Source organism: Nicotiana tabacum, chromosome 23 (genome assembly GCF_000715075.1).
Source record: "Nicotiana tabacum cultivar K326 chromosome 23, ASM71507v2, whole genome shotgun sequence".
In the NCBI taxonomy this organism is placed as follows: domain Eukaryota; kingdom Viridiplantae; phylum Streptophyta; class Magnoliopsida; order Solanales; family Solanaceae; genus Nicotiana; species Nicotiana tabacum.
The window spans coordinates 83,881,010-83,908,777 of record NC_134102.1 but is presented as its reverse complement, the minus strand read 5'-3'; the positions used below and the strand labels follow the sequence as shown (position 1 = coordinate 83,908,777).

Below are 27,768 nucleotides of genomic sequence, written 5' to 3'. Positions count from 1 at the left end.
TTAGGTCACTGAGCTTAGGTTGAAGCCTTCTTCCTTATTTCATCAACTAGTCTTTCATTGTAGTACTTTAGGGAGGATCCTCTAACTCTTGTAAATCTGTGAGTCTATTACATCGTATACTCGACGAAAATTTTGATGTCCTTCCTCTCCTACAATTATCCCTAGTTACTTACCTTCGCGCCCTTGATCTCGTAGGGTTGCTTCTGAACTGAAATTTTGATTGTCTTCCTAGTGGCACTCCCTTTTATTTCCGTAACACTCATACGCTACCTTTAATTACCTCAACTCCTATCTGAATATTTCTCAAGGGTCACGATATCACATCTGCGAGACTGAATTCCCCATGTTGGGGTTTTACCATGTTTATCTTACACGATCTGCTGATTTGTTTGTAACCTCTTGTCTAGCCATGACTAGGGTCTTTCTGAATCAACTACTAGCTATTCGTTGGCCCATTCTCATATCAACATTCCGCGTAATCTTTCTTGAGTTATTTCATTTGTCTTAACTTACGTCTCGCACTGCTCCTTATTTATCAATAACATCTCGGGTAGGAACCCTTACTTCCTCTCCTTGACGTCGTGTTTGCATAATGTTCTGGAATCATAGCATATCTGTTGGATTTGAATGAGTGAAATCTCATCCCTTTTTCATTTTTATCGTATTCTTCCTTTACCATTCCATAATTACTAGAATCACTTAATTCTGACTTAATGTCACAACACACCATATTCCCCCCTTTAGGGGAGCACTAAAATTTAGTGCTACGATGATCTATGTATAGATGTTTTACCTTCTCATCTTTGGCATCTTTTCACATTATCGATGATCCTTACTCGCCTCGCGGTAATCCTTCTGTACCAAGGATAACGAAATTCCTCACTCGCGAGGGTAACACTTAGTGTAACTGGCACATACAGTCCCTTAAGCTTAACTTTACTCACCTTGCTTGCTTTAGGGAAGCATCTTCCTGAATGACCTTTAAAGGATATTCTTCTGTCATCCATTTTTTTATCGCCGAAATGCAAATCTGAAATTCTCATGATGCCGACCATTATCAAATCACTCAGTCCCTAATTCATGTTTAGTTTATCTTGTTCATCAGTCCATGCTGATTTCTTATTACTCTGGGGTCTAACTTTTCCTTTTGGTAATCACGTTGGAGTCACGAACTTATTTCTCGAAATGAGGATATGACTTTATAGCCTATACTCTTTTGTTGTCTCAAGGCATGTCACCTCTCATCTTTTCCTTCACTTAACTATAGACTCTGTAATACTGTCATCTTTTTGATCTACTGTTGTCATCCATGTATCACATCTTACTCATAATGCTTCATTAAATCTCTTCTTATTTCCCGCTAACATTTATGTCCATCACTTTATTCTAAAAACTCGAGCAAGACATTCTTTTGATTTTAGCTCCCCTTGCTCCATCCACTGCTCTTCGGGTTGCCTAATATTCTCTCTCTACTAGGGACGGGAGTCACACTAAGATAATATTTATCCCTTCCAGGCTTCCAGTGCCTATATTTGTAGTACTCATATCTAGTTGTACTATTTTAGAGTGCACCATCTGGGTGTCTCACAAGGAGATATATTAGCACGTTTGCAATATCCTTCGGAAATGTCAACTAACGCAAACAATCCATTCACTACTTTGGGGCACTCTAACCCCAGCTAGATCATGATATCCTGCCTTCTCTTATACTACTTCTGTTAGCCCCCATAGGGTATAAATGAGATGGGTATGGTCAATTGTACATATATTTGTTATTATTGAAGGTGACTTAAAAGGTTTATATTTGTCTGCCCGAATTGTAAATACTAATAATCTTCATTAACTGGGCGCCTCGAACACTTCTTCACCTTGCTTCTTTTACTTGTTGAATCCTGTATCTACCTTTTGAATCTCATGTTGATTTTTACCATACGGGTGGATGGATATTCTTGTCTTACGGCTCCTTATCAAGAAGCTTGCACGTCTTAGTACACACATGATCTGCTGAATACCTCATATTTATCAATCATAAGCATGATGGAAAAATAGAGTTCCTTTGACTCAACTCTTCCACAGCTATATCTCTTACCAACCGTCTTTCTGGATGTAGGCATCATCGTATTATGAATAAGATAGAGTTTAGGAAATTGAGTTCTTACAACTGAGCTCTACCACACGATCTAGAGTAAGAAGAAAGAGTGATAGTCCTAAAAGCCTTGTAGCCTCATGCTTATAAGTGTGGTGCGCAACACACCCATAAACAAGACTCTACTAGACACGGCTTATAGACTCCCTAGTACAGAACTGCTCTGATACCACTTTTGTCACGACCCAAACCGATGGACCGCAACGGGCACCCGGTACCTTACTCAAACGAGTACCAACATAACGTTTCTTTTCGTATCATACTATCATAGATAACTGAGCCGGAAAGGCTGCCGTGAGATAAGTAGAATACAACATGAAATACCAACTTATACGTAAGACATACGACCAAAATAACAACTCGTACACTGAACATAGGCTGACAAGGCCATATAATCTTTTACGTACATGACATCTGTCTATAAGTCTCTAAGAATACATAATTATCATAAAGGTCGGGATAGAGCCCCGCCATGACCAAACAATATACATCTAAATCATACTGATCAAACAAGCAACTCCGGAGCAAATGGAGCACACCAACATCTTCCACTGGGCTGATAGCCTACTTGGAGGACTCTCGACCTGTCTATCGGGACCTGCGGGCATGAAACGCAGCATCCCCAGGCAAAAGGGACGTCAGTACAAATAATGTACCGAGTATGTAAAGAATGAAAATCAGTAAATAATAGACATGAGAGAAACATGGAGTAAAAGACTCGATATGTAAGTCTAAATAGCTTTGTGAGTCATTTCATATTTATAATGTCATGCATATGCGTATAAATATCATATCATGCATAGGTATATACGTTCATAACATCATCCAACCTCTGATGGCATCCCGTCATATCATCTCGGCCACTGTGGGCAAATCATCAACGTATACCAGCTGATCAAGTGGTGGTGCATATATAATGTCGTAACCTTTTCACATATCCCATATACATATAACATACGCGTATACAACACCATCTAGTCATGGGCCAATATACATGTATAAATGCATGAAATGCATATGAAATACGTTACAAGATTTCTCAGAATATCATAAAATCAATATGCCTTTCGGATAAACTTTATCAAATACGTATTTTTTTGAGACCCATGAACAGAAGATATAATAATAATTCACATGGGGAATCAAGAATATAGACACCCCTAGTATTTCTATGAATAGAGTCATTTATGAAAGTTGCGTAGTTTGCTCGTTTCATTTGTATTATTTGGATCATGTAAAAAAATAAAGAAGGGATAGCCTTAACATATCTGAACCGATTCTCTTGATAATCCCTCTAACACACGTCAATTGCGACAACACGTAGTGGCAGATCTAAGTAGGAAAAACTTCGTATGATGTTCTTGAGAAAGATTGTACCGTGCTCTCTTAGAATCAAAAAATCTTGTTGATATTATGCTAAGAAGTCTCGCATGAACTGAAGCAACTTACGTTATTATCATGTATGATCTTGGATGAAACTTTCTTGCTGAAGCTTTTCATTCCTTTGTAGAGACACAAAATGAATTAGAATGTTTTTTAAGCCTTTAGGTGTGGGCCCCATACTTTTGATGACTAAGCCACATAATCCTTTAAATGTGACACCTTTCCATATGATTCAAGAGTCATTTAAATGACCAAATCTTGCTTCTACATTGGGGGGAAATTTCCCACCCAATAATTATCCATAATTCCTTAATTACATTGTTAATCTTCCACAAAAAATTCACAATTAACCAAATATCCACATAAATAAGAATTATCTCAAATTACTTAAAATACTACTCACTTTTAATACACTTTATACACCTTACTATCATGGCCATGTTGTACCTTGCATGGTACTAGTCCATAAATACCGGGTATTTTAGTTCGGATCGTATTTTATCCAAAATGTCAAACTTCGACGAAATTCATTTTCTTCGATTTGCTTACCCTCTCACCTTCACGAATTTATTCGTCACTTATTTGAAATAGCAAAATACTTATAATCTCAAAATAATTCCATTCCCGAACTTACGTTGATTAACTTATGACGAAACTTTAAAGTAGGAAAATACGGGATGTAATATCTCATACCGAGCTTTCATCAATTTACTTATGGAGTACTTTTACATACGAATACATGGGGTGTAACATCAACTGTGTTGAATGATGACTTCCAACTAATAATCCTCTTTATGTTGATACAGACAATGGTTCGATCACGAGGCCGCGGCGAAACTGCCAAGGGTAGAGAAGAGTCTTCAAGGGATCGAGGCAGAGGTGACTTTCCCCTCGGTGTGCCAAAGACTATTTGGAAGAAGGATACAATAGGCAAAGGGAGGGGTACAAACCTCTCTGAGTCTAGTTTTTATGCCCCATCTTGGGAGGCCTCCGAAGGAAACTCCGTTTCTATTTTGGAGGAGCAGACAACTGAAAAGTCTAGGCCACATGGGAGGTCTGAGCCTCTGGATGTGCCTTCATAATCTCACAGCACTTTCGAGTGTTCGGAAAGTGATAGCCAGGCATCTGAGCCAGCTTCTTCAGTGTCTGGTGCACAGGATATTCCAGATTATGGGAGAGGGGGAGAAGGTATATCTACCGGTGTTTATTGGACAAAGAAGAAGGAAGCATGGGAAGATAAATTTGTGAGCTTGCCTGCTTTTACTGATTTTTGGATGTGGTGGCCGTTGAGTTCATTAGCACATGAGTGGCAGTTTTTGTTGAAGGATCTTAATAGATACAATCCCGCAGTTCTGGAGCAGTTCACGAAGAGAAAGGAATGGATTTTTTTACTGAGAAAGTAGTGGATTTCAAGGAGCACCTTGTCCGTGAGTTTTATGTCAACATTTCTTACATTAGCATAGGGGCAAAGGTGACCAAAGTACGCAGTCTCAAGGTGAAATTTACCAGCACTCGTTGAACGCGTACTTGGGATTTAAGGATGTGGAGCCAAAGGAGTACTTAGAGAAGTTGTTCTTGAAAGAAGAGGCTTGGCTATGGCTTGCTGAGATCTTAGCAACGGAACCACCTCCACCATGGATTACTGCTGGGGTACCTATTCTTCGGAGTACATTGAGCTTTGCGGAAAAAGGTTGGTAAACCTATGTGTGTAGCAGGCTTGACCCATACTAGAATGAGAACAACCTACATGTTCCTCGTGCTGTTTTGTTGGCTTCTATTATGGCCGGGTACCTGATCAATGTGGGTGTCCTGATGTCAGCCAACATTTCTCTGGTGGCGCAGCAAACTAACACTACTTACCCTTACCCTATCACTATTACAAAGTACCTTACAGATGCAAAGGTAGAGCCCAAATAGTTTGATACAAAGGTAAAGCCTAAAAAGCTATTTGAGTGGCATTCGCTGTAGGATCCGAGCAACCCGAATAAGAATGCTCAGCCTTCTACTACTGTTGGCTAGTCTGATGAGCCGATGGTGGTGGTTTCTGACACATATGATATTCCATCAACACTAGTTGAGCTCTCTACCAGTGCAGCAGCTGCTATACCTGAGCTGCCATCTTCAGCTCCATCTTCAGCTCCTTCTGCAGTACCTTCCACAACTCCTAGGGTAGTCCCTACTCCGGTTTTGAGGCCGGTGCCTATACCTACATGCCCACTTTCTGCTCTGCGAGTCTCAACAACTGGATGAAGGCAACTACTTCAAAGCTATTTGAGATTTCCAGTAATGTTACAGGGCAGTCATCCACACAGGCACCGCGGGATTCCACTGAGCTTAATGAGAAGTTGCGCAACATTCTGGACAATCAGAAGGTGATTATGGACACTTTAGTGCATCATGGTTTAGTTATTGAGGGTTTGACCAAGCAGGCCAAGAAGATAAGGAAGTCAAAAGCCAGCAAGAAGTCAATGGATGATCAACGAGCTGGGGTGAACCGGCTAGCTACAACTGGGGATTTGCCCTTTGATATGTTGCTTGATCCGGACTAGACCGCCCTAGATCTATCTACACAAGTTGCTCCAGCTGGCCAGTTTGAGGAGCCATGCCTTACTGCCGACACTGTTGATGCAGTGCGTGCGATGTTCACTACTCCCGCCACTCTCAGATATGATGATGATATTCAGTTGGCTGAGACAACAAAGGTTGATGCTGCTGGGGACACTGAGATGTCCAAGGATGCTTAGGGAGTTTCTTCACCCTTTCTCCTTTTACTCTTATTTTGTTAAGCATTGGGGACAATGCTTATTTTTATTTGGGGGAGGGGGGGAGGGGGAGTTTATTTGATGATTTGATGATACATTTGGATTGTAATAATTGGATGATTTTGTTTCTTTTTATTTTTATCTATCTTTAGTTAGTTATTGCTTTCATTAGCTTATTTATTTGTTTACTTTGATTTTGTTTTTGTTATTAGCTTCTTTTTATGTTAGTAGTTTTCATGTTTTTCGTAGTAGTGTGAATAATAAGCCTTTGGTTTTCTTAATGTCACAGTTCTTTCCAAGGGTAGTCTTTTGTGTGAACCGGGTGACTCTTCCCGAGGATGGATGGTGTGACAACTTTCTTAAGGGAATGAGTCTATTTTTGTGTTTAGGTACTAATAATAGTAGTAGTAATGAATAAAATCCCTAATCAAGTCATTCTCTAAAAAGAGTTATTCATATTTCATTTGATACCAACGCACTTAACTGCATGCTTATGGTTTGAAACAAGGCTTTTGGATGAAAATAGCTCTAGTTAGTGACTTTGAGACTCTTGAGTTGACTTTGATAATCATTGGGTGGTTTATTGGACCATGGTGATCTTTAACTTGATTGTAATCGTTGTAGGCTTTAGACTTTATCCTCTTTTACGGTCTAGTTGCATGAGGGGTGAGGTGAGTTTTGTTGCTAGTCCAAGTATTTGTGTGAAAGGTCTAGAACTTGCCTCGAATATGTTTCAAGGCGAATTCTAGTTTTGCTTAGTTTTGAAGATGATTGTAGGCTTTCCATGGTCCGTTTGAGCTTTCTATTTCCACCCAATGATTTTTATCCCTACTCAAACCCTTTGAGCCTTTAGCCTTTCTCTATTGGTAACCATGCTACAAGCCTTTACCCATTTTGTTTGTAATCCTCTCTTGGCACCCGGACCTTCCTTAATACTCTTATGAAATAAGTGGCTTAAGGCATAAGTTTGGGAGGGAGAGTTGAGGAATTTAAAAGAGGTATCAAGACACCAAAAAGAGAAAAGAAATAATCTCTATGTAAAGAGAAGGCAAGAAAAGGAAAAAAAAAAAGAGAAAATGCCAAAAAGAGAATAAAAAGAAGGTTGATGAATCCAAAAAGAGGCAACTATCTCTAGTTTGAGTACCAAGGGAGAAAAAGAATGAAATGAACAATAAAGAGTGATTCCAAGTCTCTCTAGCCCCAAGAAAAGGAAATGCCTCTAAGAGTTGGTAAATGCCAGGAAATAAATAAAGTGGAGTGCTTGAGGAAGGGCGCAACCACTTATCCCATATGGTATCCTACCCCAATCCAAAAGCCTTCATTATAACCCGAAAGAAGTCTTACTTGATTTTGAACCAAGTGAGCCTACATTAGTGGTGATCTACATGAGGGGAAAACCTATGGTACTTAAATCCTTACTTGTGACATTCCTTTGTGAGAGACGAGTGAACCTTTCATTGCTCTAAACATTGAGTGTTAATTCTTGAAGTGAGCATGGAAAATGGAAGGCAGAGGAGTAAAAGTTTGGAGTCCACCATGATCTACATAATAGAATAAGAGTCCTTGATGAGTGAAGTCAACTCTTGAAGCTCAAGTGTCACATTAGAGTTATATGTGCATAATATGTGATTTGTCACCTTGTTTAAAATCTATGAGTATTGTGGGTAATTGTTGGTCCCAACTGAGTATGAATGGCTTACAATTGACTCTTTGAAATGACCTTTCACTTTGAGGAGGTAAGAACTAATATATTTGCTTGAGGACAAACAAAGACTTACGTTTGGAGGAGTTGATAAGTGTAGATTTTAACTACTTATTAGTACCTTCTTGCTTTAGTTTTAGTCCGAAAGTGTTTATTCTTGTTTCCAAAACTAATAAAATTGTGCAAATTGCATGCATGTTAGAGAATTGGACCTTAACAAAGAATTATAACTCAAAAAGAGGTGTTCCAGCTCAAAAAGGCAAGAAGGAGTGATGCAGGCCAAAGTGCGGTCCGTAGAAGTAGCACCTGAATCTCATGGGATTTTTGGAGAAGTGTGGTCCGCATACTAAATGTGCGGCTACAAAACATAGTCGTATTGACGAGAATTCAAAAAGTTCAAAGAATGTGCAAAACAACCAAGTGTGAATCCTTGCCAAAAGTGCAACCGCAGAAGCTGAAGTGCAGCCGCAGATGGAATTGTGCGGCTGTAGAATCTCTCCACTTGCAGGAGCCAAGCAACGTGCAGACCGCACATGGAATTGGGTGGCCGTAGAACCTCCCGAAGGGCATTTTTGTCAGCAAATTTCAGGCACCTATAAATAGACGGAAAATACTTTTTAGGGCAAGTTTTGTAATATTCTGTGTTGTAGCCATTATATTTTACTCTTTTGGGTAATTAGTGACTATTTTGAGTGAAGAATTATTAGTTTTATCAATTTAATATTAGTTTATGTCTTTCATTAGTTCTTCTTCTTTGTTTTCTTCAATTTCTAGTATGAGTAGCTAGATTTTCTCCAGGGTTATGACCCAACCCTAGTATGTAAACCTTATGGGTGATTAATTTAGTATTTGTTTATGATTAGGCATTTATTATTTAGCCTTGTTCATGCATTATTTCTAGAATTAATGGTTGCAAACATTGATCCATGCCTATTTAACTTGGTTCTTACTTGAGAAAGGGGGACTTAGTCTAGAAAAACTTGGCTAACAAGAAATTGGCCTGGTTAAGGTTTTGGCTAAGTCTAATTAAAGAGTTTGAACTAGAGATAGGGAAACCCCCACTTGATCTCATATTAACTATTTGAATTGATACCCAATTAGGCTTGAGAAAGCTAATTTGGGCAAAATTACTGTATAACCGAGAGGTAGTGAGTAGGTAATTTAGAGTTGAGAGTTATAATACGCATCGGTCACTAAAATAAGCATTAATATAATTTACCCATTAGGTTAATACCTAGGTGAAGGTTATATCCCTAGGATTTTTTTTCCATTTGATAAAAACATCAAAAAGCAATTACTCCCTCCGTTTCAAAATAGATGAGGTACTTTCCTTTTTAGTCTATTCCAAAATAAATGACATATTCTTAAATTTGAAAATAATTCAACTTTAAACTCTTTTATCTATTTTACCCTTAATGCGAAGCTTTTATAACCACACAAATGTCATGGCCCCACAATGTTTTTACCCCTTAAGCTTTTAAGACTACTAGTTTCAAAAGTCCTTTTCTTTTTTCTTAAACTCCGTGTCGAGTCAAACTACCTCATCTAAATTGAAACGGAGGGAGTACTTGGTTTCTAGTTTCTTCTCATTGTCTACAATTGTTGTTAACTTTAGACTTAGAAAACAACAAACTCTGTGTTGGAAGCGCATGTGAGCTATTTCACGTATTCTCATTAAGTGTACACCGTAATACCCCTATTAAACTCCCTGTGAAAATCGACCCCGACTCTTGTTGGGTACTATTCTTCCAACGACCATTTTCACTCACTATTGAGTGCGGATTAGACATGGGCCAGTATGTTATCAAGTTTTGAAGAGTTTGTTTAGTTTTCTAGGCTAGAGTTTATAGTCTTAAAAGTAGTAGCTATAATTGGATTGATTGTAAGGTTAAGGTACTAGAGTTAGTCCCTTTGGTTATTGAGTTGTAACCTAAAATTGCTCGTTGAAGTTAGTGAAGTTTTGAGGCAAATCCTGCGAGGGTGGGTCATAATTGTTACTCCCTTGATCAATGAGGTCTTCCCGGTAAAACTGCTTTTGTACTTTATATTTTCACGCTTCAGTTTTAGTTTGTGGTAGAATAGTTAAGTCAAAGAACCGAGTTTTTGTCATGCAAAATCGGGCGAGATATTATTCACCCCTCCCCCTCTCCCCCATTCCCATCATGTGTCTAGGTGTATCCTAAAATAACAAAAAGAATGATTCTCTTTTATATTTAGAAATAATTTAATTTTAAACTTTTATTTTAACCTTAATGAGATAATTTATAGTTAAGCAAATATCTATTATTACTTGTTTTAAATTACTACTTTCAAAGTTTTTTTTTAAATCTTAAACTTCGTATCCAATCAAGATGCTATCACATAAGTTGGGAGGAAGGGCCGAGTACTATTTTTCCATTCACGTTGTACACGGGATAAATCATTAAGTTGAAACACGATTTTTTTCTCGGCATGCCAAAAGGGGACCAGTCTATCTCCTCTTTCATTTCTTGTCAAAACCATTGTGGAGCTTCTCTTTTTTAAAATAAAAAATAAAAAATTAGACAATATTTTGATTTCTGCATGTTATCCTTCGCAGGAGTCATGATCTTTTATGTACCCTTCCAAATTTATCGGATGTCCCTGAAGGGATCATAGAGCTAACTATGCTCGATTACCCATGTTTTGAAGAATTTACTTTGTTTAGATTTTTCACTAGTAGGAAGATTCTTATAAGTATGCCATAATGAGGTACAAAATGCTTAGCCCACCTATGCTCGGATATAGAGTTAAAAAATAAGTGAATGATTTATTTCACATATTGAAAGTATCGCTTTATATGATATTCTTATGGCTACAAAAATATATCATTAAGTATCCCAAAATGAGAATTTTAAAATTAAAAAGTTCTCAGATATAGAAAAATACCATTTTATTGATACACCAGAAGAAGAAAAAGAGAAAAAATATATTACGAATTAATTGATATATTTGACAATCAAACAAGCAAATAAAGAGAAAAAAGGACACTAAAACCCCTCTTCATCCTTGTTTTCCTAATTAGCATACTTTTGAAGAGCTTCACCATGCAACTTCCCATGCCTAAACTCATCAAATATTTCAACTCCAATATCAATGTAAAAATCGTATGACTTCTTATTCCAAACTGCAACTATCCCTTCTACCGAAACGAACCCATTGTTGCAATCTCCCAATTCCCAACTTTCTATAACTTTCCCTAAAGTAAAGACTCTCGAAATAGGATTTGGGTTTGTCATAGAAGCACGAATAGTCCGCGTAAAAGAACGCATATCCCGCGATGAATACGTCACATTTATCATTTTCATCATCATACTTGGACCTAAACTCATCTCTTTCTCCTTCCATAACGGGGAATTTAAGGTCGAATGTTATAAGCACGGGGATGTTGAGATAATGGCCTCTCATGCTTTCTCAAAGAAGAAGAGTAAAGAAGAAAGCACAATGAAGAAGATGACTCTAGGGCTTCCGACAAAAGCATTAAGTTCGAAGTTTACACAGAATGAGAAACATAAAATGTGAAAGGGAATTTGACACGTGCTCATCTTTGAACGTTGATGATTAAATTGATAGATCAATTGTGATCCGTCTAGATTAAATGAGTGTAGCTGATTTTCACATGCTCCATACGTGTGACATATCATTGTAAAGGAATCATTTTCTGTTATGTAGGTTACTACTTAGCCAATATAATTGTAACAAATGTATAGGAATTTATCATTTTCTTTTATAGTTTATTTACAATAGGTTTTACATTAGATAGATATACTTGTATAAATACATAGCCTTGCACAGAAAGTAATACACAAAAAATTTTCTACAATGCTCCTATGTTATTCTTTCATGGTATCAGAGCAGTATCTCGATTCTAGAGAATTCAATCCTTCTTTCATGATTTTTTGTCACTAATTCATCTATTTCATCATGTCTGATGCTGCTGAAGCCTCTGTAGTTCCTGCCACTGCTTGAAATAGAGTCAAACTAGACCCAAATCACCCCTATTTTCTTCATTCCTCAGATGCACCTGGAATGAGTCTAGTGGATGCAGTCTTCGATGGAAGATGTTTTCAAGGTTGGAGGAGATCTATGTTGATAGCTCTCTCAGTTAAGAAAAAGTTGGGATTTATTAATAAAAGTTGCCCAGCACCTGCTGCAACCTCAAAGGACCATCAACCATGGAGTAGATGCAATGACTTGGTCACCTCCTGGTTATTGAACTCACTGTACAAAGACATTGGAGAACGTGTCATTTATTCTAAATCTGCAATGGATCTGTGGACTAGCCTTGAACACAAATTTGGGAAATCAAATGGTACAAAATTATATCACCTACAGAAAGAAATACATGGATTATCACAGGGAACAAATGACATAGCAACTTACTTCACCAAACTCAAGCGTTTATGGTATGAATTAGATTCATTAAGTCAAACATGAAGTGTAACCGTACGTGTGTGTGCGATGGAAAGTAATTGTTGGATAAATCACAAGAGGATGAAATATTGATTCAATTCCTCATGGGCTTGAATGAAGCCTATGGTCAAGCTAGAGGAAATATCCTAATGATGAACTCTCTGCCAAGTATCAACCATGCCTATTCACTCATTCTTCAAGATGAGAATTAGAGAGAGATATATGCTAATCCTCTATTCTCCTCTGATTCCTCAGTTTTCATGGTAGGGAACCAAGGGAGTTTTCCAAATTAAAACAGTTTTCCACAAGGGAATGAAAGACAAAAACTCACAACACAGTTTCAAAGGAACCAAAGTAGTTTTTAGAGATCTAGAATCCAACTCCAAAACTGCCTACTGCTAAGGCAAAGAAATCAAAATTTAATCCTAATGTGTCTTGCACCTACTGTAAGAAAACAGGACACTCAGTGGCAGATTGCTATAGAATTATAGGCTTCCCTGAAAATTTTGAGTTCACAAATGGGAAAACAGATCAAGGATCTATCAGGAGTAATTGAGCTTTCTCAGAGGAACAAGGAGGAGATGCTAACAACAACCACAATGATGCATTGGAACAACACCTATCTAAGGACCAGTTTTCTCAATTGATGCGTTAATCAAGAAGTCAAAGTTTCAGATTTAGGAAGTTCAAATTCAGAAGTGAAAGCAAATGCAGTTGCTGGTACAATTATGAAATACTCTGGATCTTATTTTTTAGTTTTTAATTCCAGCACTTGGATAATAGATTCAGGGGCCTTTGAACATATGTGTTTTGATTCAAATGTTTTTATATCTCCCCCCCCCCCTCCCTGTGTCTCTACACATAAATCTTCTTGATTCCTCTAGGATAACAATCACTCACATATGATAGATATCCATTCTTCCTAAATATATATTGTGGAGAGAGTTCTTTATGTACCTACTTTCAGATACTATTTGTTATCTGTTAATAGGTTATGTTCGCAGTTTCCTTGCATCATGTCATTCTCTTCTAATCAATGTCTATTGCAAGCCTCTTTAATAAAGAGTGCTCAAGTTTTTGTTGAATCAAGAGAGGGACTATATCTATTGGAACCCACTGCTATCAACTCTAGGAATAGTAATCAAGAAAATGTAGCTTCATTTCTTAAGCATAGTGATTCTGTTCAGGATTTAGTATCTTTTCCTTTTTCTGCAAATGCTATCTCTGATGTAAACCTTTGGCACATTAGATTGGGGTATTTGCCTTTTTCATCAATGAAGCACTTCAGTTTATTTCTTTTCCTCCTAATTTTACATATTTTTATGATGTTTGTCCTAAAGCTAGACAAACTAGATTCATATTTTCTTTAAGTCAAATCAAAACAAAAATAGCATTTGAATAAATACATGTTGATGTTTGGGGTCCCTACAAGGTCCCCACTTATAATAGATATAAGTATTTTTTAACTATTGTGGATGATTACAGCTGAGGAACTAGGACATTTCTGTTAAGCACAAAGAGCAATGCATTTGGGGTTTTAAAAAACTTCTTAGTAATGATTGAAAGGTAGTTTGGAGTCAAGGTACAAAAGCTAAGAAGAGACAATGCATTTGAGCTTGACAGAGGCAGTCAAGAATCTGCTTTCCTTTCCTCACAAGAAATTCTTCACCAAACAATTTGTGTATCAACCCCTCAACAAAAAGGAATAGTTGAGAGGAAATACAAGTATCTTTTGGATATTGCAAGAGCATTATTGTTTCAATCACATGTTCATATTGTAGAATGTTTGCTAACAACTACTTATTTGATTAACAGGTTACCTTCCAAGGTTCTCAAAGGGAAGACACATTTTTCTGTGTTGTTTCATCAATCTCCATCCTATGATCAACTCAATAGTTTTGGATGCTTATATTATGTGTTTACCTTGTCTAATGGAAGAGGTAAATTTGACCCAAGAGCAAAGGATTGTATGTTTTTGGGTTATCTATTGGGGCAAAGGGGATACAAACTGTTGGAATTAGATACTAAGAAGATTGTTGTGTCTAGATATGTACACTTCTATGAGAATAGATATCCTTTTGCTTCTGAACCTACTCCTTCCTCTCCTGATCCTATATTCCCTATCTCTTCTCCAATAGATCCTACTTATCCTATATCCCCACCAGTTTCCTCTTCACCAAATGCAAACTCACTTGACTCTTCAATTGTCACAACCCAAAATTTTACCACAAGCGTCATGATGGCACGTAGTCTCTAAGACTAAGTAAGCCGATTATAATTACAATCCAAGCCATTTTTTAAATATATATCAATACAATGGTCGAAACCAAACACGGAAACAAATATAACCACCTCCCAAAACTGGTAATACTAAGTCACGAACTCTAACTGAATACATTGAATGATCATGAGGACCGAATATACAATATTGTTCGAATAAGAAATTAACAGTACAATAAAAATAGAATGACTCCAAAGGACTGGGACGACCAAGCAACTCTACCTTAAGTCCTTGCGATCACACTCTAACTTGTCCGAGTCCGATATCTCCAATACCTGACTCTGCACAAAAATATGCAGAAGTGTAGTATGAGTACACCACAGTCGGTACCCAGTAAGTATCAAAACTAACCTCAGTGGAGTAGTGACGAGGTACAGTCAAGACACTCACTAGTCTAATAACCTGTGTAATATAGTATACAAAAATAATAAAAAATAAATAACAATAATAGAAACATTAATCAACCAATGATATACACAGCAGGGAAACAAGAACACCATTAATATTGCTCAACAAATAATAAATACAAGTACCATCAATTAACCTAGTCCTTCAAATATAAATCTTTCGCCTATATGCTTCTCAAATAATAATCTTCAAGATATAATACTTTTTAATAAATATATTTCGAATATACTCCCTTCAAATAAATATCTTTCAAATATAATTCCTTCAAATAAATATCTTTCAAATATAATTCTTTCAATTAAATCTCTCTCAAATATAATTCCCTCAAATAAATATCTTTAGAATAAAAGTCACCATGTGACACATCATTTCAAAATCATAAAATACGGGTCTCAACTCACTTTCATATTTCCACGTCACATCGTGCCAATTTCTCTATCATAACTGTACGGACAACTCACGTGCCAATATCATCATCATTTAACTACGGCACCTCATGCCGACATTTCATATCACAATTGCACGGACAATTTACGTGTCAATATCATAATTATTTACTCACGGCACCTCGTGCCCACATTTCATTTCATAATCCACCTGGCAATAGTCACAGGCTCCCATTTTTAATATAGATCAGACTATTATCAAGTTTACCGAAACAATAAGACAAATTGCACAAGATATAAAAATAAACACAAAAAAAATCACAACATCACATAAAAATTACCAACGCAATAACTCCACATCATCACATATCATCTCTGACAATAGCCACCCTTATCTCTCCTATAGCCACCTTTATCACTCCTATAATAGACTCCCTTATCCCTCCACCCTGACAATATCAATGGCTACCCATATCGCTCCTATAGCCACCCTTATCTCTCCTATAGCCACCCTTATCACCCCGCCCAAATAATATCCCAACACAATAATAGTGAAATGCCACCCTTATACCCACATAATATCAACAGTGGAATGCCACGCTTATATCCTCAAAATAATAACTCAAATAATACAACAATTTATGCGGAATATTATTACGGCAACATAACAAAATCAATTCATATCACAATTTGCCCAATGGCCACAACCAATTCCCAAGATATAATAAAATCAATTAATTTCACAATAAATAGCCCACGGCTCCACACAATGTGTATAAAACCTCAAAACAACAACAGAGATGGAAATTACTCAGTATAGGGCAACGCCTTCATTAATCCAAATTCTTGATAATTATATTTACGCCTCAGTTTAAACTTATTTTATTAATTATTTACATATGGAAAATCCCTAATATAATTATTTTCAGGAAATATCAAATCACCAAACTCACAGAATTCACATAAATATACAATTAATAATCACATCAAATTGTCATATAAAAATAAATTCAACAAACGCGAATTGAGGCATGGCAAATGAATGATTTAATAAATGCCAACAATTATCTAATTTACTACACAATATGCCTAAGACTTTAACCCAATATATTTTGCACATAAAAGCCCGAGTACGTACTCGTCACCTCGCGTACACGGCTTTTCGCATTTCACAAATGGCACATAAGACTCGATGCCTAAGGGGTAATTTTCCCACTCGTGGTTAGGCAAGATACTTACTTTTTTGAAGTTATGCCAATATTCCAAAATCGCCTTCTTGCTTGAATTGACCTCCGGACAGCTAAAATCTATCCAAATTAATTGTACAACTTCATTAAAATTCATCCTAAATAATTTCGGATAATAAAATGTCGACTTCAAATTTATTCTAAAAAGTCAACCAAAGTCAATGTGGGGCCCGCCTCTCGAAATCCGATATAATTTTCTCGAAATCCGAATACTCATTCCGATACGAGTTCAACCATACCAATTTTATCAAATTCCAATAACAAATCGTCCTCCAAATCTTGAAATTCCGTTTTTGAAAAGTTTTTACAAAAATCTCAATTTCCTCCATTAAACGATGAATATAACCATAGATTCATGAAATATAATCACTTTCGGATATAGGACACTTACCCCAACCAATCTTGTGAAACATTTCTCTAGAATCGCCCAAATCCGAGCTCCAAAAATCCAAAAATAAAAATGACGAAATGACCATTTTTGGTCCTTAACATTCTGCCCAATTTCGCACCTGCATATCAGTCGCTGCATCTGCAGAGCCTCTTTTGTGAGTCAAAATCTGCTTCTGCAGAATTGCATTGCTCAGTCGACCCTCGCATCTGCGGAAGCATTTCCGCTACTACGAGAATCGTAGGTGCGAGGCCATCGCTCGCTTCTGCGCAAATGGTCGCTTTTGCGGTTGACCTTGCACTTCTGCACACAAGTTGTCGCTTCTGCGGCCTTCTCATCTCCCCTCTTCAGTCGCTTCTAAGAGAAGCATCTCGCTTCTGCGAGGTCGCTTCTGCGAGGTCGCTTCTGCGATCAAGCTTCCGCAGCAGCGATCACACCAGCAAGTCCAAAATTCCAGCAGTTTTCTTCAAGTCCAAATTGATTCGTTAACCACCCAGAATCCACCCGAGGCCCTCGGGACTTTAACCAAATATAACAACATGTCCCAAAATACAATACGAACTTAGTCGAGGCTTTAAACTACGTCAAACAATGCCGAAATTACGAATCACGCATTGAATCGAATTATGAGTTTTAAATTCTTCCAACTTCTATATTTTGCGCCGAAACGTATCAAATTAATCCGTAATGACTTCAAAATTTGCGCGCAAGTCATAAATGATGTAATGGAGCTGTTCCAATTTTCAGAATCGAAATCCGACCTCGTTATCAAAAATTCAATCTTCGGTCGAACTTTCCAAAATCTTTTATTTTCCAACTTTTGCCAAAATGCGTCGAATTGTCCTACGGACTTCCAAATCCAAATTCGAACATATGCCTAAGTTCGAAATTATCATACGAAGCTATTGACACCATTAAAATTCTATTCTGGGGTCGTTTGCTCAAAAGTCAACTCTCTGGTCAACTCTTTCTATTTATGCTTCAAAATGAGAATTGTTCTTTAAATTTAATTCTGAATCTTCCGAAAATCAAGACCACACTCGCGGGGTCATAATATATATTACGAAGCTGCTCGAGACCTTTAGTCACTAAACGGGGCGTAAATTTTTAAAATGACAAGTCGGGTCGTTACACCAATTCCTGCTAGTGATCAATTACCTCACAACCTCAGTTCACCTAGTTCTAGTGGAACTAGTCAGAGTTTCCCTTCTTCCCTAATCCCAGCTGGTTTCCAGTCACCTCACATTGGTCATTCACCTAGAAACATCCCCCCCTCCCACCCATCCAGCTCTCATTTCCCTAGGAGCAACTCTCATGATCATATCTTAACTTCACCTGTACCTAGAAGATCTAGTAGAGAAACTCAATGGGCAAGGCACTTCAAGCATTACATTTGTAATAACATCATCCTCACTCAACTTACTGATTCTTGTCTAGCACAACCTGCTAAGCCTAATGTTTACTCTTTTGGAGCCCTGTCAGCACAAAATCAATACATCATGCAGTCCATCTCAGAAGTGTAAGAACCTGTTAGTTATTCTCAAGCATCTATGCATCCTGGTTGGCAAAAGGCCATGGACTCAGAAATTGCAACATTACAAGAGAATCATACTTGGAATGTGGTGCTATTACCTAAAGGAAAGAAGGCATTGCCTTGCAAATGAGTTTACAAAGTCAAGCATAAGTCAGATGGATCAATAGAGAGACTCAAGGTTAGATTAGTAGTTAGGGGAGACATTCAAAGGGAAGGAATAAACTATACAGACACATTATCCCCAGTGGTCAAAATGACCACTATAAGATGCTTAATGGCAATAGCAGCTAAGAAGGAGTGGCCTATATATCAATTAGATGTGAGCAATGCTTTTATACATGGAGATTTACAAGAGGAAGTTTACATGAAACTTCCTTCTAGAATGTCTTCCCCAAGTCCCAACCATGTTTGTCTGCTCAAAAAGTATTTTTATGGCTTAAAGCAAGCTTCACAGCATTGGAATGCTCGGCTTGCAGGTGCTTTAAGTTTCAAAAGATATTCTTCCTCCATGAATGACTACTCTCTATTTTTTAAAAGTACTGGGAATCTAACTTCTATTGTCGCAGTGTATGTAGACGACATTCTTATTAGTGGCAATGATTCTTAAGAAATTTCAGCACTTAAGTCATTCCTTAGTACATAATTCAAAGTGAAAGATTTGGGAAATTTGCACTATTTCCTAGGGATGGAAATTCTCAAGGAAGCACAAGGGATTATCGTGTGTCAAAGAAAATTTACCTTGGATTTATTGCGGGAATTTGATGTTTCCAATTCATCTTGTATGTCCTCCCCTCTTGAACCATTTTGAAAACTCACCGCTGATGAAGGCCTTTTGATCTCCAATCCCACTGTATATCGTCATCGTGTTGGGAAACTGAACTATTTGACTCACACAAGGCCAGACCTGTCCTTTGCTGTCCTTAAGCTCAGTCAATACATGCAAAGTCCACGACTTTCAGACTATATGGCAGCCATTCGAGTTCTGAGGTACCTCCGCTCAGATCCTGGACAAAGGGATCATTTTGAACTCGGATCCCTCTCTCAAGCTTGTTGCTTTCTGCGATGCAGGCTAGGCTTCTTGCCCTGAATCCAGTCGCTCTATCAGTGGCTTATATATTGCACTAGGAAGATCACCCATCTCATGGAAATCAAAGAAACAAGCCTCTCTTTCTTTGTCCTCCGCTAAGGCGGAATATCAATCCATGCGTCGAGTTGTAGCTGAGTTGACATGGCTAACTCGATTACTTAAGGATTTATCTGTATCTCCTTCTTTACCGGTTCCTGTTCTCTCTGATAGCAAATCGGAAATTCATATTACCCGGAATCCAGTATTTCACGAAAGGACCAAGCACGTGGAATTAGACTATCATTTTGTTCGGCAACAGTATCTTTCCGGTCTAATTACACTCGCATACGTTCCTTACTCGTCACAACTCGCTGATCTTTTCACCAAATCTCTCTCAGGCCCAGCTCATAATTTTGCTATTAGCAAGTTGAGTGTTACTTCCGTCCCCTCCAACTTGAGGGAGGATGTTGAGATAATGGCCTCTCATGCTTTCTTTCAGAAGAAGAATGAAGATGAAAGCACAATGAAGAAGATGACTCTAGGGTTTCTGACAAAAACATTAAGTTCGGAGTTTACACAGAATGAGAAACATAAAATGTGAAAGGGAATTTGACACGTGGCTCATCTTTGAACGTTGATGATTAAATTGGTAGATCAATTGTGAGCCGTCCAGATTAAATGAGTGCAGCTTATTTTCACATGCTCCATACGTGTGACATATCATTGTAAAGGAATCATTTTCTTGTTATGTAGGTTACTACTTAGCCAATAGAATTGTAGCAAATGTATTGAAATTTATCATTTTCTTTTATAGTTTATTTACACTAGGTTTTACATCCTTAACTGGATATACTTCTATAAATACATAGCCTTTCAGGGCTTGAACCCTTCGTTTGTGGTATGCTTGCATTCAGTAAAAGGGGTAGGGGAGACTTCAAGCAGAATTGTGTTTCTCTGACGAGGAGTTGGTGGTTGTTTCAGATTGAGAAGCTGGGGCCATACTGTTCGGTTAGAATTGTGGTAGGAAAGAAAATTGAAAGGAATAAGATGAATGTTTTGCTATGGGATATTGTTTGAAAAGCTTTTAGGATAATAATGGTTATTTATAGTGGAGATGTGATCTCTTTTTAATTCGTTATTTAGTTAGTGGGGTTGGTGGAGGAAACCAAGTGCCCCCCCCCCCTCCCCCCTCCCTCTTCTATCTATTTCATTGCGCGAAAATTATTTATATTTCTCAAATTTGTTTTAAAAATCAAAGTAATCTTCAATTCGGAAACTTTGAATATCTATGTTATCCTTCTGTCTAAGGTGACTTCTTTAAATATCTATGTTATCCTTTATAATTTTTATCTCTTATTTTTATTCTTTAATATAATGATATTTTTTATTTTAATTTATTTTATCCACTTACCTATAGACAAATTAAAAAAACTTTTTCGAAACCAAAAAAGTAAGAAGTAGTAGTCAAGCATATAAATTAATGACATTCAATAGTGAAATAAATGAGAAAAATAAAAAACTATAATAAATAATCTACTCGTATCAGTAATTTTATTAATAGCAACCAAAACTCAATCTATTTACAAAATTAAAAATAAAAGAGAGTGAATATTTTAAAAATTATATAATGCAGGTAATTAAAAAAATAATGGGCGAAAAATAGAGGTAAATTTTATAATAAATTTGTAAAACATATCTATTTACACTTTACATGAACTTTAATTCTAATTTTTAGAAAAAATCTACTAACAACAATTAAAACTCAAAATTTTATATACACATGGAGAATAATAAAAATAGTGAAACTTAAAATCTCTCTCTCACACACCGGCATACATTATTTGTATTTTAATACATATAATATTAAAATAATAATAATAATAATAATAATAATAATAATAATAATAATAATAATAATAATAATAATAATAATAATAATAATAATAAAGTAGCAATACATTTTGTAATAAATTCATAATATGATTATTTTATTTATAATGTTAGTGAACTTAGATTAAATTATATAACAAGATATAGTATTCTTAAATTATGAATTAAAAATATTTAGATAATATAAAAAAGGTATTACGTATATGGGGAGTTGAAAATATGAAAGGATAAAATAGACATTGCGTAGGATGAAAGGACGAAAAGGACAATTAATCAAAGTTGGAGGAATATGAATTTGATTTTTAAAGTAAACTTGAGGGATATAAATGATTTTCACCCTTAAACATATGATTAGTTAATTAAAAAAACTTAAATATATGATTAAAAGTTTTTGAGTTGGTGAAAGAGGGGTCTCCATGCACTTTCATATTCATTTTTGCCTCCTCTTTTTCTATGGAAACAGTCAAACAGTGCTCCTAAAGCAGGACCCTTTTTTAGAGCCACAATAAATTTTTGGGATAAATTCAGAAACTTTTCTTTATAAAATTTTGCTTGTGAACGCTAACTTTCCTTATAGTTATAATAATATTATGTTTACATTACTTTTATCTTATTTTATGCAGAGTGATGAGTGTAAATATAACTCAAAATTAGTGACATACTCAACACGAATCTGGTAAATATACCTTTTTCTAGTGGACCTACTCAACACGAATCTGGTAATTAGTCATGTTAGTAAACATCGGATATCAGATAATTTTAAAAATAATATAAAGAAAATAAAAAAGAAGTTATGGGTAAACCCCAAACCTTCATACGATCGACTAGCTTCCTCTCCTCTAGCGAAAGAACTTTGTCAATCTAGTCAACCTGCCAGTTGCCACTTACCCACCACGGACAGTCCTTTGACTTATTAAAAGAAATGATTTTTCTTCTACCACTTGTGGATATAATTAAACTGAAGAACGGCGTACGTAATTCTCCTATAATAATTAAATTAATAACAAGTCGAAACTTATGCAGTAAAATATTAAGGTGTGGTTGTTACCACAGAACTAGTAAAATGTACATTTTGTTGTTGTATATTACATGTCCGACCAAGGCCAAACTCAACCAAAGGAAAATTTAATTAACACTAAGCACTGGCACATAATTTAAGCAAGACAATAATAAATTAATTCAGACATAAATTTCTTACTTTCAACTTGTTTTCTACCTGACGAATCATCAGCAATAACATCAAGTATGAAGAATTTTTGATAAATATAAGAACAGAAAATACCAAGGTCAAAGTAAATAATGCGCCATCTTATTGGGTTGCTTAAACTTTATCAATCTATATCCTCCAAGAGTAAATGCTTGATGTGATCCTGATAAAAGAATGAAGAGAGAAAAATAAAAGAGTCTGGATATATATATATATATATATATATATATATATATATATATATATATGAATATAGAACTTGAACAAGAAAACATGGTCAAAAAGAAAAAATGAGAAAGAAAAAAAAAAACTACTCAACTCCTCCGACCCATAAACTTATTTAAAATTAGTATTGAAACTTTCTTAAAAGAAAAGTGAAAATTACCAATTCTAGTTCAAGATTGCTCAAAGTATGACCACATCAAGTTTATAAAGAAATAAATTACTTGCTTTGGACTCAGACTCCGAAAGTCCACATTGAGGGTAAAACGATCCTAACTCACTATAATTTGTTTATTTTGCATTGACATGTTCTTACCCTCTTTAGAAATATTGAAAGAATGAAATATTCAAATTAAAAAGGATAAAGGAAAAGGAAAACAAACAAAGCAAAACTATAATTTCCAAATTGTTTTTCACTTTATACATTTTGGAGATTCAGTTGTATTATATTATAAACATTTATAAGCAACTTTTTGGTATTCTGAAATAGGAAAATAATTAACTTCTAATATTATCCATATTTAACTAATATTCAGGGCCCGTTTGGCTATAAAATATTTTTATTTCCTTAAGAAAATTTATCTTTTTCGAAATCAGTGTTTAGCTATGAAAATTTTAAATTTCACTTGAAAATGAATATTGAAATTTTTCGAAAATTTGAAAAACTTCGCTGTTTTTGAAAGTTTTCACTTCAAATCACTCACAAAAATTCAAAAACAGCTCCAAATTGTATTTATGTCCAAACACAACTCTAATTTTCAAATACCATTTTCATTTAAAATTATTTTTTCTATTTTTTTCGAAATTTCACAATTCTTATGTCCAAACGCCCACTAAATCTCTATTTGTTATTAAGAAAGATACCTCAATCTCGTGACGTGGTGTGTCTAATGAGAAGCTTTTGTAAGCTACACCATTTCTGTCTACGAGAAACTTGTGGAATTCACTCTTGATAGGTTCTCCTCTCCCAAATTTTAACCTTAGATGTACAAAGAGTGGATGTGCCCTTTGACCATTCAGTTTTACCTGTTATTATTGATATTGGAATTTAAAATTTTCCAATAAATGAAAAAGAAAAGAGAATTTATTTATCCACTCAAGTCATGTAATTGAATAGTTTAGTTTCAGAAACACCTGACCTTTGGATATATTTAAACTACATCGAGACGATTCGAGCCCGTTTGGCAATGAAAATTTTTTCACTTTGTTTTCGAATTTCTTTCACTTTTTTTCTAAATCAGTATTTGACCAAAAAAATTTAATTTTTACTTGAAGATGAATTTTAAAAAACTCCAAAAAGTTATTTTCAAAATTTTTACTCAGATCACTAACAAAAATTCAAAAACAACCCAAAATTATATTCATGTCTAAACACAACTCTAATTTTCAAATATCATTTTTACTTGAAATTTTTTTTACTTTTTTTTCCGAAATTTTACAATTCTTATGTCCAAACGCCCAAAGTTGTTATGAAAACTAGTTAGATATCAACAGTTTTCTAAGTTATAGTGGCAAGAAATCAACTCTATAGCATTACTTGTAGTTTTTAGATATCAAAATATTACTATTACAAAAGGTTAATGAATATTTATCCGAACTAATTCCAAGGGGATCAAATTAAATGTAACTCAATAAAAGGAGGGGAAAAAGAGAAGTGTGATTGATAATACTAATTGAGTCGTATAGATAAGATCATGCATTTAATTTGCATCCTAAAAGGAAGAGAAAAAACAAACCTTGTCGAATACTCGAAATCTAGCAGCATTAATCTCTACCTGTCCCCTTGATGGTGCTTTTTGTGCATCATTTCCTTCTTTATCAGTTTCTTTCTTATCGTACACAAATGCTGCAATCTCGAACCCTACGTATAATGGAATAGTATTCCTCTTATATCCTCTTTTTCAAGCCATCGGTGAAAGAAGATAAATCAATATTCCTATTTCTAATCGTTATACCAATAACAAATTACACGATTATGAGTGTGATGAATTTTCTAAAGAGTGTTTGTTTAAAATTTATTATATATTTATACAAGTAATTTTTGATCTATATACATAGTATAATTTTCTATATACTCAATATAATTTTTCAGATCAAATTGTCGAATTATTAAATGTGTAAGATCAAGATACTTGAGCAACAAAAATTAGTACATATAATGTTTAATAGATGGATTAAAACTATATCATTCTCAATTATACATAGGCAAAAAAATCATAAAGCTGGTGCTAGCTAGGGATAATAATTAGCGTATAGCAGGGTCGATCTAATAAACTGCTCCAAATATATATAAGTGCTGTTAATAAAAATGATAGAAATATAACAACAAAAAAACAAAAAAACAAAATTTAAGCTACTTACCTTGAGATTTATGGTTGTCATATAGATAATGGAGTAATTCATACTGCGATTCTGTCCACACGGAACTGAAACCAGCATATGCAAAATTTCAATCTTACATAGAATTTAACCACAACGTACTCAACGTAAATTCCTAAAAGTTTAAAGTGAAATAATATTCGATAATCCTCTGAAAATATATTTTAAAAAATAAAGCTAATTGAAATATCATTTCAAATATTATAAACTGCTGTTGCAGACTAGAAAAAAAAAATTCATATACCTTTATGGTGTTACACTATTGTTTATAAAGAAATAGATATATATGACAAGTTTACATTTACCCATGAGAAGCCATTTTAATGAATAAAAGACATACTTAGACATTTTCTAATTTAAAACACAAGTAAGAAAAGTAAAATAAAGTAAATTATAAGCTAATACTCCTTCTCAAAGTTTCAGTATAAAGGGGTAAAGTAAAAATCAGCAAATTAAATGAATTATGCTCATTTTATGGATGATAGGATACCCTTGCTCAGGAACATTGACAATCAGAAGAACCTTCCCTCTAAAGCAACTGAGTGAGAGACCTCTTCTCTTTTCCTGTGTGAAAGATGAGATACAATATTATTTCAGTTGTAAAAATAATAAAAGAATGAATAAATATTAGTATTACTTTGAACTCTTAATTAAAGTGGAACTTATCAGCAGAAAGACAACAACAGAATAAAATCTTACAAAGAGAAAAAAGAAAAAGAGAAAAAACAGATACCCAAATTTAGACTTCTCCTCAAACTGGAAAAAGGCAAGAAATTAAAGTAAGAGTAGTACATAATTATATGTGACAAAAACCAAAGCAAATAGATAGGTTTACCAGAAAACTATTCTTGTGCTCTAAATAATGTAGTAACATTCTTCTAATCTTGAGGTTATTTGTCAAATATTTGATAGCATTCCATTACTAATTAATTTCCTCCACAACTTTTAATTACTAGCTAATATGAGAAAATTAACTTATTCAACCTATAAAATTTACATTTTGAAATGATGCTTTGTTTCATCAAACTAATTTTCAACTATTATTACTACAAAGGAGGGGAAGAGTATATACATCCCAATATGTAAACAAAAAAGTGAAAAATAACAATGAAAAAGCCATACCTTTGCTTGGAATTCATAGATGGTGTGTTCTCCAAGTGGAGATGTTTGGGCAGTGATAACATTCAAAGATGGAGATTTTGATACAAATGTTGAGAAATTTGGTGAAGGAAAAGTGAAGTCACCATTGCTAAATGAAGATTTAGAGGATTCAAGAGAGATCTTGTTGGATAAATAAATACATGAAGAAGAGTTTATTCTTAGTTTTAAATGTGGTAAAGCATTCAAAGGCGATGAAAGAACCATAGAGGTCATTTTTATTTTATGTTTTGTGTTGTTTTGTTCTTTGAGTTTGAAGTTTGGACAATGACTTTATATATAGATGGCTACTTAATTTACAAGTGATTCCGATTGCTCGCGGTCATTCATAGCTTTAGTAGAAGCAAAAACTTTTCGGACAAGCGAAATAGACAAATTATTAAAGGTAATTATGAAGATTATTTTCTGCTATTATTTTCACTAATAAACTTTACTCAACTATATAAATTAAATAAGGTGAACTACATATTTCCATACCAATATAATTTGACGACGATAATCTAACATCAAAGGCTAAGCACATTAATTTTTACACCATCCGTTAAGTTTTATTGTCCGACATAACTCAATTTTGAGGTTACACGACATTTTAGACATTGATGTGACCAAGTGTAACCTGATAGTATCAAAAAACAGTAGACAATCTAAACGTAATAATTGGTATATATGTATAACAAACTAAGCTCGCATTTTGTATCACTGGAAACAAACGCAATGATCATGTCTGCTGAAAAAAATTATTTTATCTTAGATTTAATGGGGAAAAAATTGACCAAATTTTAAAATATATTTCCTCGACAGTTTGCCTTTGCAAATCATTATAATTTGTTATGTTTTTCGTGTATATGTTAAATAGTAATAGTAATTTATTTTTTCAGGAGAGGAAAGAGGTTTAATAGTTATGATGGAGGGAATAGTTCTTATACCATTTCAACGTGATAAGCAAAGAATTTTGCTGATCAATGTAAAAAGCTTAAAGATTGTGTGGGGTGGAGATCTCTTTGACATAGAAATTCTTTAATTCCGCCTTTAATGACAGTAGTGTAACTTCAGAGGGAAGAACCAAATCTTTTTCTAATTCTTGCGGCCACCGACGGGGCTTGTTTTTCCTATGTTCCTCTTCTTCTTTACTTTTCTTTCTGTTTATGTATGGGTTTAAGCAAGTATCGTTAAACATA

At 35.1% G+C, this 27,768-nt stretch overlaps 1 protein-coding gene and 1 non-coding gene across 4 annotated transcripts; both read right to left on the bottom strand.

The window, feature by feature from the left end:
* Positions 1-10,526: 10,526 nt before the first annotated feature.
* On the bottom strand, positions 10,527-10,625 carry LOC142177722 (U6 spliceosomal RNA). Its single transcript, XR_012706282.1, has one exon. It is a non-coding gene; the product is annotated as a U6 spliceosomal RNA (small nuclear RNA).
* A 4,112-nt stretch (positions 10,626-14,737) lies between these two features.
* LOC107798829 (putative phospholipid hydroperoxide glutathione peroxidase) lies at positions 14,738-26,833 on the bottom strand. 3 transcript variants are annotated; one of them, XM_075246917.1, is made up of 7 exons: positions 26,555-26,826; positions 25,923-25,996; positions 25,415-25,479; positions 24,790-24,914; positions 23,918-24,079; positions 22,907-22,994; positions 14,738-14,986 (listed from the first exon to the last, which is right to left on the bottom strand). In XM_075246917.1, exons 1-6 carry the CDS (start codon positions 26,804-26,806, stop codon positions 22,956-22,958), a joined length of 717 nt encoding a protein of 238 aa, XP_075103018.1. In that variant the 5' UTR covers positions 26,807-26,826; the 3' UTR covers positions 14,738-14,986; positions 22,907-22,955. The 3 variants fall into 3 exon arrangements, with proteins under 3 accessions (XP_075103018.1, XP_016477346.1, XP_075103017.1); XM_016621860.2 differs by lacking the exon at positions 14,738-14,986 and having other exon boundaries at positions 22,648-22,994; positions 26,555-26,833; XM_075246916.1 differs by lacking the exons at positions 14,738-14,986; positions 22,907-22,994 and having other exon boundaries at positions 23,148-24,079.
* Positions 26,834-27,768: the final 935 nt, after the last annotated feature.